Here is a 15,696-nt window from a genome sequence, read left to right on the forward strand (position 1 = left end):
ACTGACCAGTCATGGTTCATACTGAGATCGTTGCTGCTCCTCCTCGTTTAGATACTGCATCGCTACTTCCAGACGGTAGATACGGTTACCGGTGCTTATATTATCTTAATCATTAGATTCTGAATTTTATGCATTCGTAACAGTAACAATCGAATAACATGTAAAAATTACTATAAATTATAACACACACCTTATTTTCTTTCTTATTTGGTATCGCCACTTATTTAAATAAGTTTCTACTTAATTTCGTTTTTCAATGATTGATCTATAAAAATATAAATTAACATAAATTTTTATTATACTAATCATTTAAAATATATACATGTCTATAAGTTTTTGAGTGTAGAATGATATTTCCTTTCTTCTAAATACATTTTCATGTATTTTGTATTATATTTATTTATATTATGTAAATAAAATGTTAAACACTGACTGTAATAAAATAATGTAATTTGGAACGTCAGAATTATTTGCATAGGAGAAGATATTAACCTTATAGGATACATTATCGTGATACACAATAATCATTTAATAATACAGTAACCATAAAAGAAAGTTCAATAATTAAATAATTATTCATAGAGAAAAGAAAGTTCTAGTTAACCATATATTTTAGGTGGTATAGATTTATATTGAGCATAAAACATGTTGATGCTAAGAAAACTAAACTTTCTTCCTCCAATAGATGTTAAAACCTAATTAAAGTACAACACATTCTACGTGAATGCATTAAATTTGAGTGGCAAAAAAGATACCATAATATTCATTTTATTTCTGCCCAGATCTTTTAAAATCACCTGAATACAAACTTATTTTTAAAAATCTAATATTGTTTTCACTGGTATTAGTTATTAATGATCTGACAATCAATGCAACTTTAAATCCTCGCATAAAAAAAATAAAAATTCTAGTTAACCATGCATTGTATGCTATATAGATTTATATTAAACGTGACAAATTTTTATTAAATTTTCTAACCATTATTGTGTTATAACAAAACTTAACATATTTGTTGAAATATTCTGTTATACTTCTGATGAACTTTTTATAGAACAAGGCTTTTCAATGGATATTTTTATTATATACACATAATGTAGATACAGGAGAACAAAAATATTTTTATCATCTATAATTTCAGTATCCAAATTTGTATATCAATACTAAATTCATACATAATTTCAAACAATTAACCACTTAAATGAAATAATTTTGAAAATATGATATGTATTACATAATTACAAACTCATGTATACAAAAATGAATAAAAACTGGTTGCAGGAATTATACAAAATCAAATTAAGATAGGTTCAAAATAATTTATTTATATTTACGTAAGGAACTTTCTTAGTGAATATTCATTTAATACTTCATATTTGTACTATACTGTAAAATATATTTTTGCTTTAATATTGATCTATATACTGTAAATTACAAATGTTTTCTCTTATGCAATTTATAGTTGAAAAGTTTGCAATTTTTCTACTTAATCTTATTTCCAAATGAAAATAGTTTTTTAAACTAATTGTATTCTTTATATAAATGTAAAATTGTTTCATGCGAAGAAATCAAAATTGTTATATATTAAATACCAAATAAATATATTACTCTTTATACATATTACATGTTACGCATATGAAATATTCTCGAATTCAAAGTTATTTTCAAAATATTTAAATACATTGTACGTCATTGTACTATTTTTGTGAAAGTACGTATAATGGATTATAGTCTTACCTATTTTTGCAATTAGTGTAATATTAATTAATGTTTTATAAATTCTTTTCGCTTAATGAATTTAAAAGATATAATATTATAATTATTAATAATACATAAACACTAATCTTTTGGAAAAAATGAAATGTAAATCTCTTTAAACAATAACCTAATTTATAGGGCAGTATGTATACAAAGTTAGTTTTATACTTATATGACGTATTATGTGAAATTACCATCAAATGATGGCTTTTATTTTATATTAACTATCATTTAAAATAAATAATAAATAAGATTTAGCAATATTAATAAAATGGTCATATATTTTGCTAATTATTTTTAATACACCTTTGAATACGTTTTTTATTCAATTTTCATATAATTATACAATTTTCTAAATTTAATACATCTTCCAAATTTCTCCTCTCATGGTTTCATAAATAAATTCAATAACATTACGTCTTAATTATAATTATTCTTTGAGATAACTTAGGATAAACTTATAATATAATATAATAAAACATAATATAAAAAAATATAATATAATATAACAAATAATATAGATATTACTATTAGTTATTTGAAAATATATTTTTAAAATGAATATATGTTAACTTATGAAAAATAATCTATGTCTTATAATTGAGCTATAATTCTGTACACTGAATTATATGACATTTTCAATTACAATTAAATCTTTTTATGCATATATTTAACCGTAAAGTGTAATTGTAAAGCTATACTAGAATGTTATATTGCAAAGCACAAATACAATTGTGTAGTAGTGTAAAATAATAGAAACCAAATATAAAATTTGTTTCTCAATACAAGTTAATAGTAAATTAGTCAATTTTTACATCAATGTAGTATACTTTTTTTCTTAAAATATTTGAATATACAAACAGTTTTCCTATAAGAATTATATATAAGTATTATGTGATTATTGAAATAATGTTCACAATTAATGAAATAAACATTATGCTTGATAGAGTGCCATTTAATACTATAAAGTTGCTCTAACAAATAATTATAAAGATTAAATCGTTTATGTTTCTTTAAAGTAAATGTTATTTCAAAATTCTGCTACAGTAATATTATATTTCCAAATATTCTCTTAGATTCAATAAATTGTAACAAGTGTAATTGTAATTTCTTACAATTTTTAATACATTAAAAACAAAATGATGATAAATTTATGAGAGAAAGCTATTATTTTATATTATTAAATATTAAATGATAATAAATCTATAAAATAAAGCTATTATTATATAAACATAATAATATTAATAAAAGATAATGAAAAATAATCAAGAGTATTAAATATTTATGTATATACATTTAATAAAATGTAACACCAAATAATTTTAAACAATAATAACAACATTTTTCTTGCATGAAAGTGATAGTAATTTTAATAAATATTACGAATAATATAAAAGAAAATAATATAGGGTAGAATAAATACAATACATTCTATAACATTTGTAATAAATTAAAGATAAATCAAAATAAAATTTATGTGAAATAAGAAATATATCAATATATACAATTCTGTTTTATATATAAATCACAAGTAATGTGAATTGTGTTTTATTCTACACAGTTTTAATACTCTTAAATAAGTTGGTATTGTTTACTATTGTATGTACAAAAAAATTTTAATTCCTATATTTAAAACATATAATTAATATTCAATGACTAGCATAACACAATCATACATTATGAAATTTTGAAGTTATAAATTGGGAAGTCAATATTAATATTTTTGACATTTATAATTGCGATTTTTCAATAACAATGGTTTTTTTCAATATCGTTAATTATTAGATTATAAATAATAATGCACTTATAATACAGAAATGTACATAACACAATAAACTAAATTGAAATTTAATATTAGAGTAATATTTTATTAAATATCTATGTACTTTACTTCAAACAAATTAAACCTCATTATAAATGTAATAAATTTTTGTGTGACATTTATTTCTAGGAATTTATTTTTAAATCTTAAAATCCATATGACTATTTACAATCTAATAATTACATGTAGAATATCACAACTGGTAATTTATTTATATTTTGGAATAGATTAATATGCTTGCTATATATAATTCTTAATTATTTAGATACTTCTTAATATTATGTCATATAATAAACTTTTACTATAATAAATAAAATCTATTAGTAGGTAATGCATTTTAATTGCATTATAAAACCTATATCACATTGATGACAGTCTATTTCTTTTTTAAGGCATAAACCTGTAGTTTGTTAGTAAAATTTGTATCAAAACGATTACTTTAGTATTTTAGTAACCCAAGAAAAAAAAATATAATTTAAAAATGCATTTCCTACTTCAATCAAATACATATTTTATTGATTACTGTTCACAGTATGCTACTTTTTACTACCATAATACATTATAAATACCTAATTTGAAATACAGTATAAGTATTACAAGTTATAAAATGTTCTTAAGTTATTTTAAATATTTCCTTCTAAAAAAGAACTATTATAATAATATATTTGTAATATGTTCTGATTTTTCTGCTATAATAATGAACATAAATGGGTGTGTATTAGCAATTCATGTTGTATATAGATTTATTATGTCAAAAAATTCTGTTTTTATAGCATCACTAATCAGATTTTAAATGTAGATGCAACAAGTGAATTAATACATTAATGAACTACTTTTTTCTGTTCTATTTCTGAAGTAACATACTTAGTCACAATTTTTCGAGAATGCTAGAAAACTATTGCAAATATAACCAAGCTAATAGTTCTTAAGACTTGTAACCTGACATACTTTGAACCAATAATAGAAGGGTGATGAGTCGATGTTGAACTGGATGCATTAATACCCTGCGAAGAGGAATATTCTTTATAAGAAACTTAAAAAAGATATATTGCAAGGTATTTTTTCATAGTCTATCAAATTTATTATGAATTAAATATTTTTCTTCAAAATGAAAACATAACACAAAACAAAATCATTATGTTATTTTATCTTTGTTATCTTTACCTTATCTTTATAAATGGAGTAGTAACCATTTCTTTCGAAAATATAGAGAAAAAAAATCTTGAAACATAGTACATAAAATGTAACATAATCTACAATCATCAAAAGCTTTTATGAGATTTTTTAATTTATATCCATTTATTACCATTTGCCAACAAATTTCCAGTAATAAATTAAAATTTTAATATAAGCAGACGACATAAAATACAAAATACTAAAATAAATAGAGTGATTAAATCAACACAGATTTTGTTAGTTTTGCTATTTTTATTAATTTATATCAAATTGGCAAAGTTAGCACCTACAAGTACAGTACAACTAGATACTATATGCCGTGAGTTATATGATTATGCAATAAATATCTTGTTTCATACTAGTGTTAGAGGACTATTAAACTAGGTTTGACATCAAATATCCAACTAACTTAAAACAAAGAAAAAAGAAAAGGAAAAAGAATAGTATATACAATGCAGTTCTTACGTCTTGACCGAGCTCCGACAAGCTAAAAGTGCTCAGGAGCAAGGGGAAATGTCCACTCATGGCGCTCGACCCGGTAATTATGGCAACAGTGACGCCCAGTTTGGCCAGATCGAGGAATTTGAGGGATATACGGTTAGCCCTTCTCTGAGGTTACCAGTATGTCTTGTGATGGTTGCGGGTATTGTTGGGGGACGTCCGCTGATGAGGATGGAATCGCAGAAAGCGTAGGAAAGAGTGGGAAAGAGACAATTTGACTACACTGGTGACGCCTCAGTTTCGACACGTTCTTGTTATTGACCGAGTTGCGCAACAAGAAACGTAAGCAAAACAGAATGCGATGAAGTGAGATGTATGAACACTGGCGTCGAATTTCGTTTCTGCGCGACGGCGGCTTTTTATGTTTACCAAATCCCAGGGACACGGAGACTCGACTACTATGTTTCTTGAAAGAACCAAGCTAAAGCGTGCGACCGATTCTCCTTGCCCCTGTGCACTTTTGACTTGGCGGTGCTCGGCCAAGATGTGAGAGCTACATTGTGTGTAATAATACGTGCAATAGACGTAGTAGTTTATATTTCAAGAGAAACACTGCAGTCTGTGAGTATCAGAATAGTATCAGCTATTTTTATAATGCGGAGTTTTAGTAATTAGATTATATGTACACAATTGATAGACACTTTTTGTAAAACCTCTGATATGCAAGATATGTGTAAACATTTGAATATGACTCATATACATTAGGAAAATATATCTCAATTAATAATCGGTGATTTAAAAGGAATCAGGTCAAATAAAACGTGACAGATGCTATTTGTAAGTGATTTGCTGAATTTGAACTTTATGGACACTAAAAACCATATTCTGTTGCATTAACACTATTTTGTATATACATTTCCATGCAAAGAAACTTGAATTTGGTAATAAATATTATCACTGAATCCGAATTTTTAAGGTGGAATCCTTTTTGATTTTTAAATTTTGAAAAATAAATATTTATTATGAATGAAGATAAAATTCATTTCCAACACTCTACGCTTTATGAGTTTCAACTTGGGTATAATACTACAGAAACTTATAATTTATGCTCATTTCTTGGACTATTTAAAGTTAAAGTGTATATGGTCCATAGGTGATTTTTATTATTTTATTATGGTCAAAAGATAAGGTTGTCTTTACATTTAGCATAAATCACTTGGTTAATAAATGGTTGAAGATTATAGAAAATAATGGCCAATATGTCATCCGTTAATCTTCTTTTTAAGATTAAATATATAAAATTTACTTTTTCCTAAAAAAACAACTTTCTTGTCACCCTAATAAAAAATCACATACAAGCTATTCGGTAGAAGCATTCAACTTCAGAATTAGGCTGATTATTGTACATAAGAAAGTGAAAGTTGCATCACTAAAGAAGCTTCTATTGATAAAAGAGGTAGTATATTTTATAAAAAATGAGTATATAAAAATTTGAGACAAGTCATTGTGTTAGAGTATTGAGACGAACACAATTATTTGTAACAACACTGTGATGACTGTAAAGACAATGGGGTGTAAAGAGATTTTGTATATTATGAGTCTTATAGAAAGTAGATTACTTTTTTTATCATCTTTTCCAGTGAATTTGAGAATCTATCTACATCATTGTATTATTAATTAGGATTAATTAGTATAAACAGTCAGTGTGCCAACTGTAGGCTTGCTTCCTAGCTGGGAGTGTTGAAATCTTAATATGTTTCACATATCTAATTTTAGGGGTAAATTTGCGTTTGACTCTCATATAAGATGGTTAGTATTTCATTAAGTGTCTTTACAAGACTGGAAATGCTCATCATACCTGCATGGACAATACTTATGAAATGAAATAGTAAGGATGAATCAAAACTGGTAACTAAAACGAAAATAATGAATAAGGAAACATTTAAAAAATGCCGAAATAGGGATCGGGATCCTAAAAACTAGTTGGAAGCATAAACCATCATTTGATGAATGCAGCGCATCTATGGTAAACTATTAGGCGAGGATGCTGAATACTGCTACTGGATTAGGAGATAAAGGCAAAGATAACCACAATCTTTACCAAAGAGGAAGAGAAAGATAGCGAGTAAAATGATCATTCTTAGCTGGGCAACAGCGCGGAGGCGGTCCAATCGATAAATAACATCGATCGCATTTTCCAAAAGGATGGAGTATGCTTGGCTAAGAACGATCATTCTACACATTTTCTATGTCATAATAGTAAATATTTTTTCGTAACAAGCAATAACTTTTTTCTGATTTTTTACATACATCATAGAAATACATTGAAGTGAAGCTGTTAATTTGTTTTTAGTTAAAATATTTAGTCCGTGACTGATATAAACAAATAGTATCGTTGATATATCAGTGTGCAATTTTCATCGCGAGTAATTATATATAATATCTACATACAATACACGCAGAGACAGGAAGAGAAAAGAAAAGAGAACAAAAGAATAGAAAAAGTATTGAAGAGGAATACAGATACTATTCATCAGCCCTGAGCCCGCGCCATTTATTACTTACAATAAAATAAAGCAGATGAAATTACTTTAGTTAGTTATTTTAAAACCTGGTTGGAGTTTTGTGTTTGTTGTGGTTTTCATTTGGAATGTAGCCTACCATGTCCCTTTCGAAGAAATTGATCATGCAGTTAAAGTACCTGGTGTGGTGGCCAACTTTCAACATCTGGTACAAGCATCCAAGGATGAGATGTTATCCTTATTATCGGTGATATTTGAGGATGCGTTGAACCTTACACTGAGCAACCTGCTCAGGCATTCCTCACCTAGATGATGAAACCAGTTGTGGCTAAGACTTTGGTAGAGGGCATTCGCGATGATGAACGAATTTGCACTCTAGCCTATGATGAGTTCATAAGGTCTTAAGGACATCCAGGAAAGATACCCTAGAAGATAGAAATTAAGCTAGGGCAAACTTAATTTGGATCCTGAAATGTATTCCCTCCCCCCAATAATACATCAACACTATCCGATCTTATGTCAACGAAGTTGTACAATTCGCAGGATGACAGAATAGGGTTAATGGACAGGGAACTTACAGAGATTGTTATCAGAGATGTTTCTTCACAATTAATCTCTAATCAAAATTACATGTTCTATGACTTTAGAGCACAAACAATTTCGATTTTCTTTACCGATCAGTCAAGCCTCGTGGATTTTACTATCTGATCCTGTTCAAGACTTTATCGATTTGAACAATTTTAACAATACCTTTACAGACGATATAAGGACCTGGTAGTCGAAGCTGGACGATTCTTCGATCCTAGCGTTTTATGAAGAAAGATGTGTTACTTCAACTGTGAATACTTATGGTTAACAGGAAAAAAATTAATGTTCATTAATCATCTCACAATCCAACTAAGACAGTATGCTGACTTAGAACATATATGCATCTACATTAAGGAGTCATAGCAAGAAACTACATTTGTAGGGTGCAGAGGGAAAGCTACGAGGATATGTGAGCAGAGTGACGCCTGATCGTAGCAGATATCTGAAATATTTTATGTCAGGCATTTGTTCGTATAAAGTTTATACTATAAACAATATCTCTTGCATTTTGTATGCTCAATATATAAACGAGAGAGATGAGAAAAATCTAATATATCAACAGTATTCAATGTAATTTTGGTGAATGTTTTTCGCAATTGTCTCGGAAACTAGAGGTTTCCGTGCATTTTGCTTAAGGAAAAAGTTGTCCAAAAATCATGCCCCTAACAACATATTAAAAATCATTAAAATCGATGGATGTTGATATATTAGAAACTAGTCGGAGAGATTACAGTGCGCAATTATAAGCGGGATGTTGTTGACTACAGTCGGGAACAGCATGCCACTGCACATCAAGAAGTAACCGATCATAAATATTTTATGATCTTTTTTAACATGCTATATATACCGTCCGTTGCATAAAAGAAGGCGAGCGAGACGATACAGGGACAATAGAGATCTTTCGCTGTATGCGTGATCTTTCTGTATGGAAGAAACTTATATATTGAGGGTTCTGAAGGTAGAGGTTTCACGCTTTAAAATGAACCTGGGCTTAACATGAAAACAATAAGATGCTACGAATTCTAAAGAGCAGTAAACTAGTTCGATAATTGAAAAGAGCAATGCAACACAAATGTGAAGCAACACAAGTATGAAGTGTTAACTAACGTCTAAAATTCACTATTAGGCGTATATCTAACTCAAAGTGACACAAATTTATTTATGCAAAATGTCTAAATAAAGTATTGCAATTTTTGTACGATGAATAAGATACATTGTATCGAGTAAAAAAGTCTTGGTGAACATAGGCCGAAATATAAATGATCTGTCTTCAAGATACAAAAGATTTTGTACGTTAACACAATTTCAAGAAACTACAAATTTGTTATTTTCGCATAAACAGTTGTACCGATACAAACATCGTCCGACTGAGTAATCTCACCGCGGTGTACAAACATCAGTAACATTAATAACGGTAGTGTACAGTACGGCAAACTGTGGACGAAAGTCGAAAAAGTTATAGTTCAACATCGAAACAAAACTATGTTCAACTTACGTTGAAATGTCTAAATAATCATATTTGACAACAAAATTTCTTCATGTTGTTCCACAAACAAAAAACATTTCTATAAAATAATTTTTATCATGAATGATGAATATGGTATGTCTAATTGTAATGCACATTTAAATGAAATTTAAAATGAATATAAAATACGATTTTTTAACATTTGCACAATTTTGTTATTTTTTTATCATAAATAAACCACTTCAAAGTCAAATTATAAACGATAATTAAACTTTACTAATGCAAATTATGGTGCATATTAAAACAATAAGAACCCCGTTTGTTTCATGTCTCTGCTATTGAAATTATAAAAGTTATTAAATTTTATTCAAAAGGCGGCCATTTTTCCGCACTGTGCAGCACGTCAAATATAAATGCTGATTTCTTTATAATGAATTATGCCAATATAACAAGTTTAAGACTAGGTTTACGTAAAATAAACAATTGAGATACATATTCGTGTAATTGCATCGATCAAAATCGATGTAAACATTTACCAAACAATATTTATAAGATTTAATATCCGTCAAATTGACGCGTTCTGTAAACTCAGTTAGTGTCAAGTGCTTTAGGAAACGTCTGGGAACATAATTGTCTCTTTATATCCTACAACTTTCAACTGAAACATTTTTTCGTATCATTCATAGCTTCCTAAATAGTTTGGGGTTCTCAGATAAGTAGGATATACTGCGTATATATACACACAGTGTGTTTTTGCGAGCTGAGAATATCTCTTTTTCTCAAAAAATATGGGTGATATAAAGAAGCATCTGAGACCAAAGCTATAGAGTATTAAGTGCTACATATATGTTTTTATTAGTTTGACCTTGAGATGACCTTGGACCACCCTGCAATTATCACGCTATAGTTTTTAAATAACACCATATATTTTTTATTAAATATTCTTATAGCTGACGTCGAGACGTTTCCGAAGAGCTATAATAACCTTATTTTTACTTAAATTTTTGTTAAGATATAAACGTTTAAATTTTATATGTTACTGCTGGCATTAGTGTTATCCGATCTGCACCTGAAGAAAAAGGCCAATCGAAGTTTTTGATAAACGAACGCGTATTTGTAAACAACGTCAGACAGTGAACTCTTACAATGTAGGTGACTAAACACACATACAAATACATTACAAACACATACACTTTTTATGTATCAGCCTTTTTAAGAGCCATTATAACGTATAAAACCCGAGTGCGCAATCTTCTCACAGTGTACATTGGATAACGTTAATGTCAGCAGGGACATATAAAATTTGAATGTTTATATATCAACAACAATTTAAGTAAACATAACGTTATTAGTGTTTTGAAAACGTTTCGACATTAGCTGTAAGAATATGTAATAAAAAAAAAATACGTTTCCATTTAATAATATTAATGTGATATTTGCAAGGCGATTTAAGGTCATATTAAGGTCAAACAAGTGAAAACATGATATATAGCACTTAATACTCTATAGCTTTTGTCTGAAACAGAGAAACACGAAGAATCATATCACCGATATTTTTTAAGAAAATTAGGTGTTCTCAGTTCGCAGGAACACACTGTATAATTAAGCTGACCCGATTTTTTTATTTTTCTGTACTTTGTACTTGAAATCCCTTATTTTTATTTAGTATAGGTATGTTAAAATACATGACAAATGATACTCTAAAATTATTTTTTCCAGTGCCTATTTGATTAATAACTTATTAAGATTATTTGAAAAAATGCTGTTTCGTGGTTGAATAAAACTGTAAGTTCAGTTGTGAAAAATCATTTATTTAACCTTAAATTACAACGATGAAAATTGTAATAGTAAGTTGCAATACCGTTGTCATTTATTATTAGAAAAATTTTGGTCTTCATGCTGCCAATGAAGTCTTTCTTTTATATCCCACAATTTCTTCCCTCAACTAAAAACAACAATAAATAAAATGTGAGAGCTTTATCCAGTCGTGTAACAGCATTTTTACGCAAACAAAAATAACAGATCTCAAGTACAAATTACAGAAAACCAAAAAAATATAATTATGCCCATCAAAATATATATATATATATGTGTATACCCTTGACTTATTTTTACACCAGGAGTGTCGAACTGCTTCTCTTTAAACTTCGTAATAACTTTCAATCAGCGGTTTTTTTACTATTTGTACTTTAGGAGTTACCCATATCTAACTCTCAGTTAGTCGATACTCCCACCATGAACTAACGTACAAATGATAGGGCGTATACAACTCATTAAAATGAGTAAAACTCCCCTGTAAACATGGGTTGTAAACTTAATAGTTTTCGAGATAAAAATAGGTTTTGTTTGAAAAAAATACACGGGGATTGAATTAGGAACACCGAATTATCTCGAAAAATATCAGTCATACAACAAATATGTCAAACAAAAATTACAGGGTATAAAATACTACATCTCACTACATACCGTCGGCTACTATCGCTATCGGCGAACCGGCAACTTTGGATGCTGATATCTTGATAGCGACTTAGGCAAAAAATGTAATTTCTATGATTTAGAAAGTTTGAATGTAGGTTTGAAAAATATGGAATAGAAAGTATAGGGTTTAATTTAAAAATTATAACATGACCTTTGCAGGACGTATTATGGTCACGTCGCGGTAAAATACCTCCCGCCGTGATATGTAGTGTTTTATACCCTGTAACTTTTGTTTCACATATTTGCTCGTATCACTGATTCGTTGTTCTTGATTCGGTCGCCATACATTTTTTCTTAAATAAAACAAATTTTTATGTCGAAAATTATTGAGTTTCAGATTTATGTTTACTCGGGTTTGTTTAATAGGGTTTGTTTACTTAGTTTAGTGAGTTATATACGCCCTATCATTTGTGCGTTATAATTGAGAAACACCCTGTATATATGGTAAAATGTCTAAGTCTGTTTCGTTTACGAATAGCTGGAAGAGAAGGGGAAAATAGGTATGGAGAAGGTAACTCTTGTCGACCAGACTGTGCGATCAGTGAAGCCGGAAGAAGTCTTTTCTCCACCTTTTACCCCTTCCACTACCGCATTCATCATCAGCGAGCATCCCCCAACAACCCGCAACCACCACAAAACTCTATGGTAACACCAAGAAGAGTGACACCTTTGATCTACACCATAGTGGATATTTCCTACTAATAAAATTTTGTTACATTTTCTCAATCAATGTATCCAGGGTGTACCACATAATATTTACTGTAATTTTTTTAGTATTTCCAGTGATTTGATGAAGAAATGTTCGGGTAATAGTATAGTCCTTGATCACCGTTACCTATTTTCGTAAGATTGACAAATGTTGATAAAAATTGATGTTTTGAATAACTCTTTCTTTTGTTACTACTACAGTGAATTTTATATATGTGAGCGCGTCGAATTTTTTTTTAATGCAGTTTATAGCTGACTAAAAACTGATTAACTTTTGTGTAAAACATTTTTTCATCAAATCGCTGGAAATGATTGAAAAATTATGATAGATGTCACGTGGTCAATCCTGCATTTTATAGATTATTGAATTTGCATTTGAACAAGTTAACAAAAAATATATAATTCTATATAAAAGACGAAACTTGACCTTTGTCTTTTTTTAAATTAATAATATATTAAAAAATTTGTCTCAGACAAAATTTGTGTCCCTTGTAGCACTTAATTTTCATTGAATTTTTTTTTATATCTTCAACTTCATCAAAAATAGTTCGTTACTTTTAAGGGTAGACGCAATGAATACTTAATGTCCGCGGTTTATCGAATTTCATGTCCGCAGCAAAAGGGTTGATAGAATAAAATTTATTTTTCTAATTTGAAAATAGAATAATCAGAGCATATTACATGTAAATTATTAATATGAAATGTTACTAGAGACTTTATATTACTTCTTTTCTATGCTATCACATATTAAATCGTTTAAGCTCTATTTTAAGTACGCTATTCATTTTGCAATTATTTAATTTCTTACCTGAAGTGTTTTTCAGATGTAATTAACTTTCTTGTTTTATACATCAACATCTTACATAAATTATCCTTTCTCTACCAAAGGTATTTATTAATATGGTAGGTATCATATCACTTTTTTACATATCAAAAAAGTTTTTCCTAATCGCTGCAATAAGCGATTAAAACTGCTGTTTTCTGTATTAATCTACGACAACTTCTAAACTTGTGTTATTAGTAGACACGTTCATTTCTTCATCTTGTATAGTAGTTTTATTAGTTATATTTGAAAATGTTTGATGTATATTTGGAGTTTGATTGTCAGCTTTTCCCTCTTCAATTGGTTGAACAGTAGTTAATGTGCTCCACCAGTTAGAAAAAGCTCCTTTTGCTTGTGAAAGTGCGCCACCTAGTTTATTGAAAATATCACTGTTAATTTGCTTTAATAATGTTATATATATTTATGTGTGTCAGTAGTTCCGTAATTAGTCTTTAATGACTTACCTACGGCTTTTCCTGTTGTTGCAACAGCTCTTCCAGTTGATGCCATTGCTTGATTTAATTTTCTACCACTTTCTGTATTTTGCATTGTACTGTAATATGCACATAATTTATTCTTATGTATTTTGTATTGTACTTTTTTTCTAGTAATTATTTTATCAATAGATACACTGTATAATATTACTCACTGTGATAACCGTAATTTCATATCTTGGACTGATAATTGACCCGCAAATGGATGACCAGGTTCTATATTATTTATTTCTGGTTTATTAGAAGTGCACCACATTTTATAGTTATTTGTTGTACGCCAAGCAGTAATAAATGCAGAATTATAATGATCAGATTGACGAGTATCTTGTTGCATAGATGTTCGCAACATACTCAGTAAGTAGACACGAAATTGAGTTCTGATCCATTCATCTCCACCTTCCCATCCTACACCATCCAAAAAAATATCTTTACGTGGCTCTGCCACATGTCGAACTATATAATCAGCAAATCTAAGATCCTCTGTTGTAAGGTGTAATTGCCTTCTCAATTCTGGATCAGTTGTTTCTATCCGCATACTTTCAACCTCCATACACAATAAAAATATTGATCATCTGTGTACCATGTATTACTTAAACACCAATATTTTAATTCAAGCATACCTCTACTAATACATCAATAAGTTGTTTTTTTTGTTTAAATAGAACATTTGTCACTCCCACTATATATCCTCTAACATTGACATCTGCCAAAAGATCCAGATATGGTAATGATAAATATGGCAAACATAAATAGCCCTTAAGAAAATAGAGAAATTATTAACAATTACGTTATACATCATGTATTTGTAACAGCAGTATAATCATTTACTTTCTATACCTTTGTAAAGAGATTTAGAGGTAAGCCACAAAGTTCTGGATTTATATGAGCAATCTGAGTAATATTATTTGTCAAACGAGCATCTGAAAGTGCGTCGTTACTTGTGTCACGTGGTAAAGTATTGTCTGTATCTGTTGTACCTAACGTAATTGTATTTATACTTTGTACTTTGTGTACATAGTCATTTGGTTTTCTAGAATACATTGTATTATTTTCCTCTGCATATGACTCAGTACATTCTTGTGCAGATTCAACTTCGATAACTTTCATATTTAAATTTTCATTTTCGTTATTATTCTTCTGCAGATTCAAGCTTCTGAATTCATCCATGCATTTACCTTCCATAGTTTCAACAGTTTTATTATCATTTATACACACTGAATGATTATTCGAATTACCATTAATATGTTCTTTCACTGTGTCTGACATGTTATCTTTAATGGAATTTATAGAACATATGTTGTTGTCAATGGTATGTACTGACATTTCTTCTTCATCAAATGTAGGTATAGGAGACATGGGTCTAGATGGCCTGATAAAAAATTTTTTTTTATGTTTCATAAAATTCTATATTTTGATGAAATTTT

At 28.7% G+C, this 15,696-nt stretch overlaps 1 protein-coding gene and 1 long non-coding RNA gene across 8 annotated transcripts in view; one reads left to right on the forward strand and one right to left on the reverse strand.

Annotated features, from left to right (window-relative positions):
- Positions 1–12,949, forward strand: LOC143175059 (uncharacterized). The gene is made up of 2 exons (XR_012999677.1): positions 1–75; positions 12,726–12,949. It is a non-coding gene; the product is annotated as an uncharacterized LOC143175059 (long non-coding RNA).
- Positions 3,213–15,696, reverse strand: part of LOC116435210 (late secretory pathway protein AVL9 homolog) — a 21,831-nt gene continuing 9,347 nt past the window's right edge. For 3 of the 7 annotated variants that reach the window (XM_031994546.2, XM_031994543.2, XM_031994547.2), the window contains 6 exons: positions 15,110–15,641; positions 14,893–15,027; positions 14,428–14,816; positions 14,243–14,331; positions 7,896–14,147; positions 3,213–4,581 (listed from right to left, as the gene is read on the reverse strand). In XM_031994546.2, the coding sequence (XP_031850406.1) occupies positions 13,942–14,147; positions 14,243–14,331; positions 14,428–14,816; positions 14,893–15,027; positions 15,110–15,641 (1,351 nt within the window). In that variant the 3' untranslated portion in view covers positions 3,213–4,581; positions 7,896–13,941. The remainder of the gene's footprint in view (positions 4,582–7,895; positions 14,148–14,242; positions 14,332–14,427; positions 14,817–14,892; positions 15,028–15,109; positions 15,642–15,696) is intronic. The other 4 variants (XM_031994545.2, XM_031994544.2, XM_076371951.1 and 1 more) reach the window with 4 other exon arrangements.

The sequence above is a fragment of the Nomia melanderi genome, chromosome 11, assembly GCF_051020985.1.
Source record: "Nomia melanderi isolate GNS246 chromosome 11, iyNomMela1, whole genome shotgun sequence".
In the NCBI taxonomy this organism is placed as follows: domain Eukaryota; kingdom Metazoa; phylum Arthropoda; class Insecta; order Hymenoptera; family Halictidae; genus Nomia; species Nomia melanderi.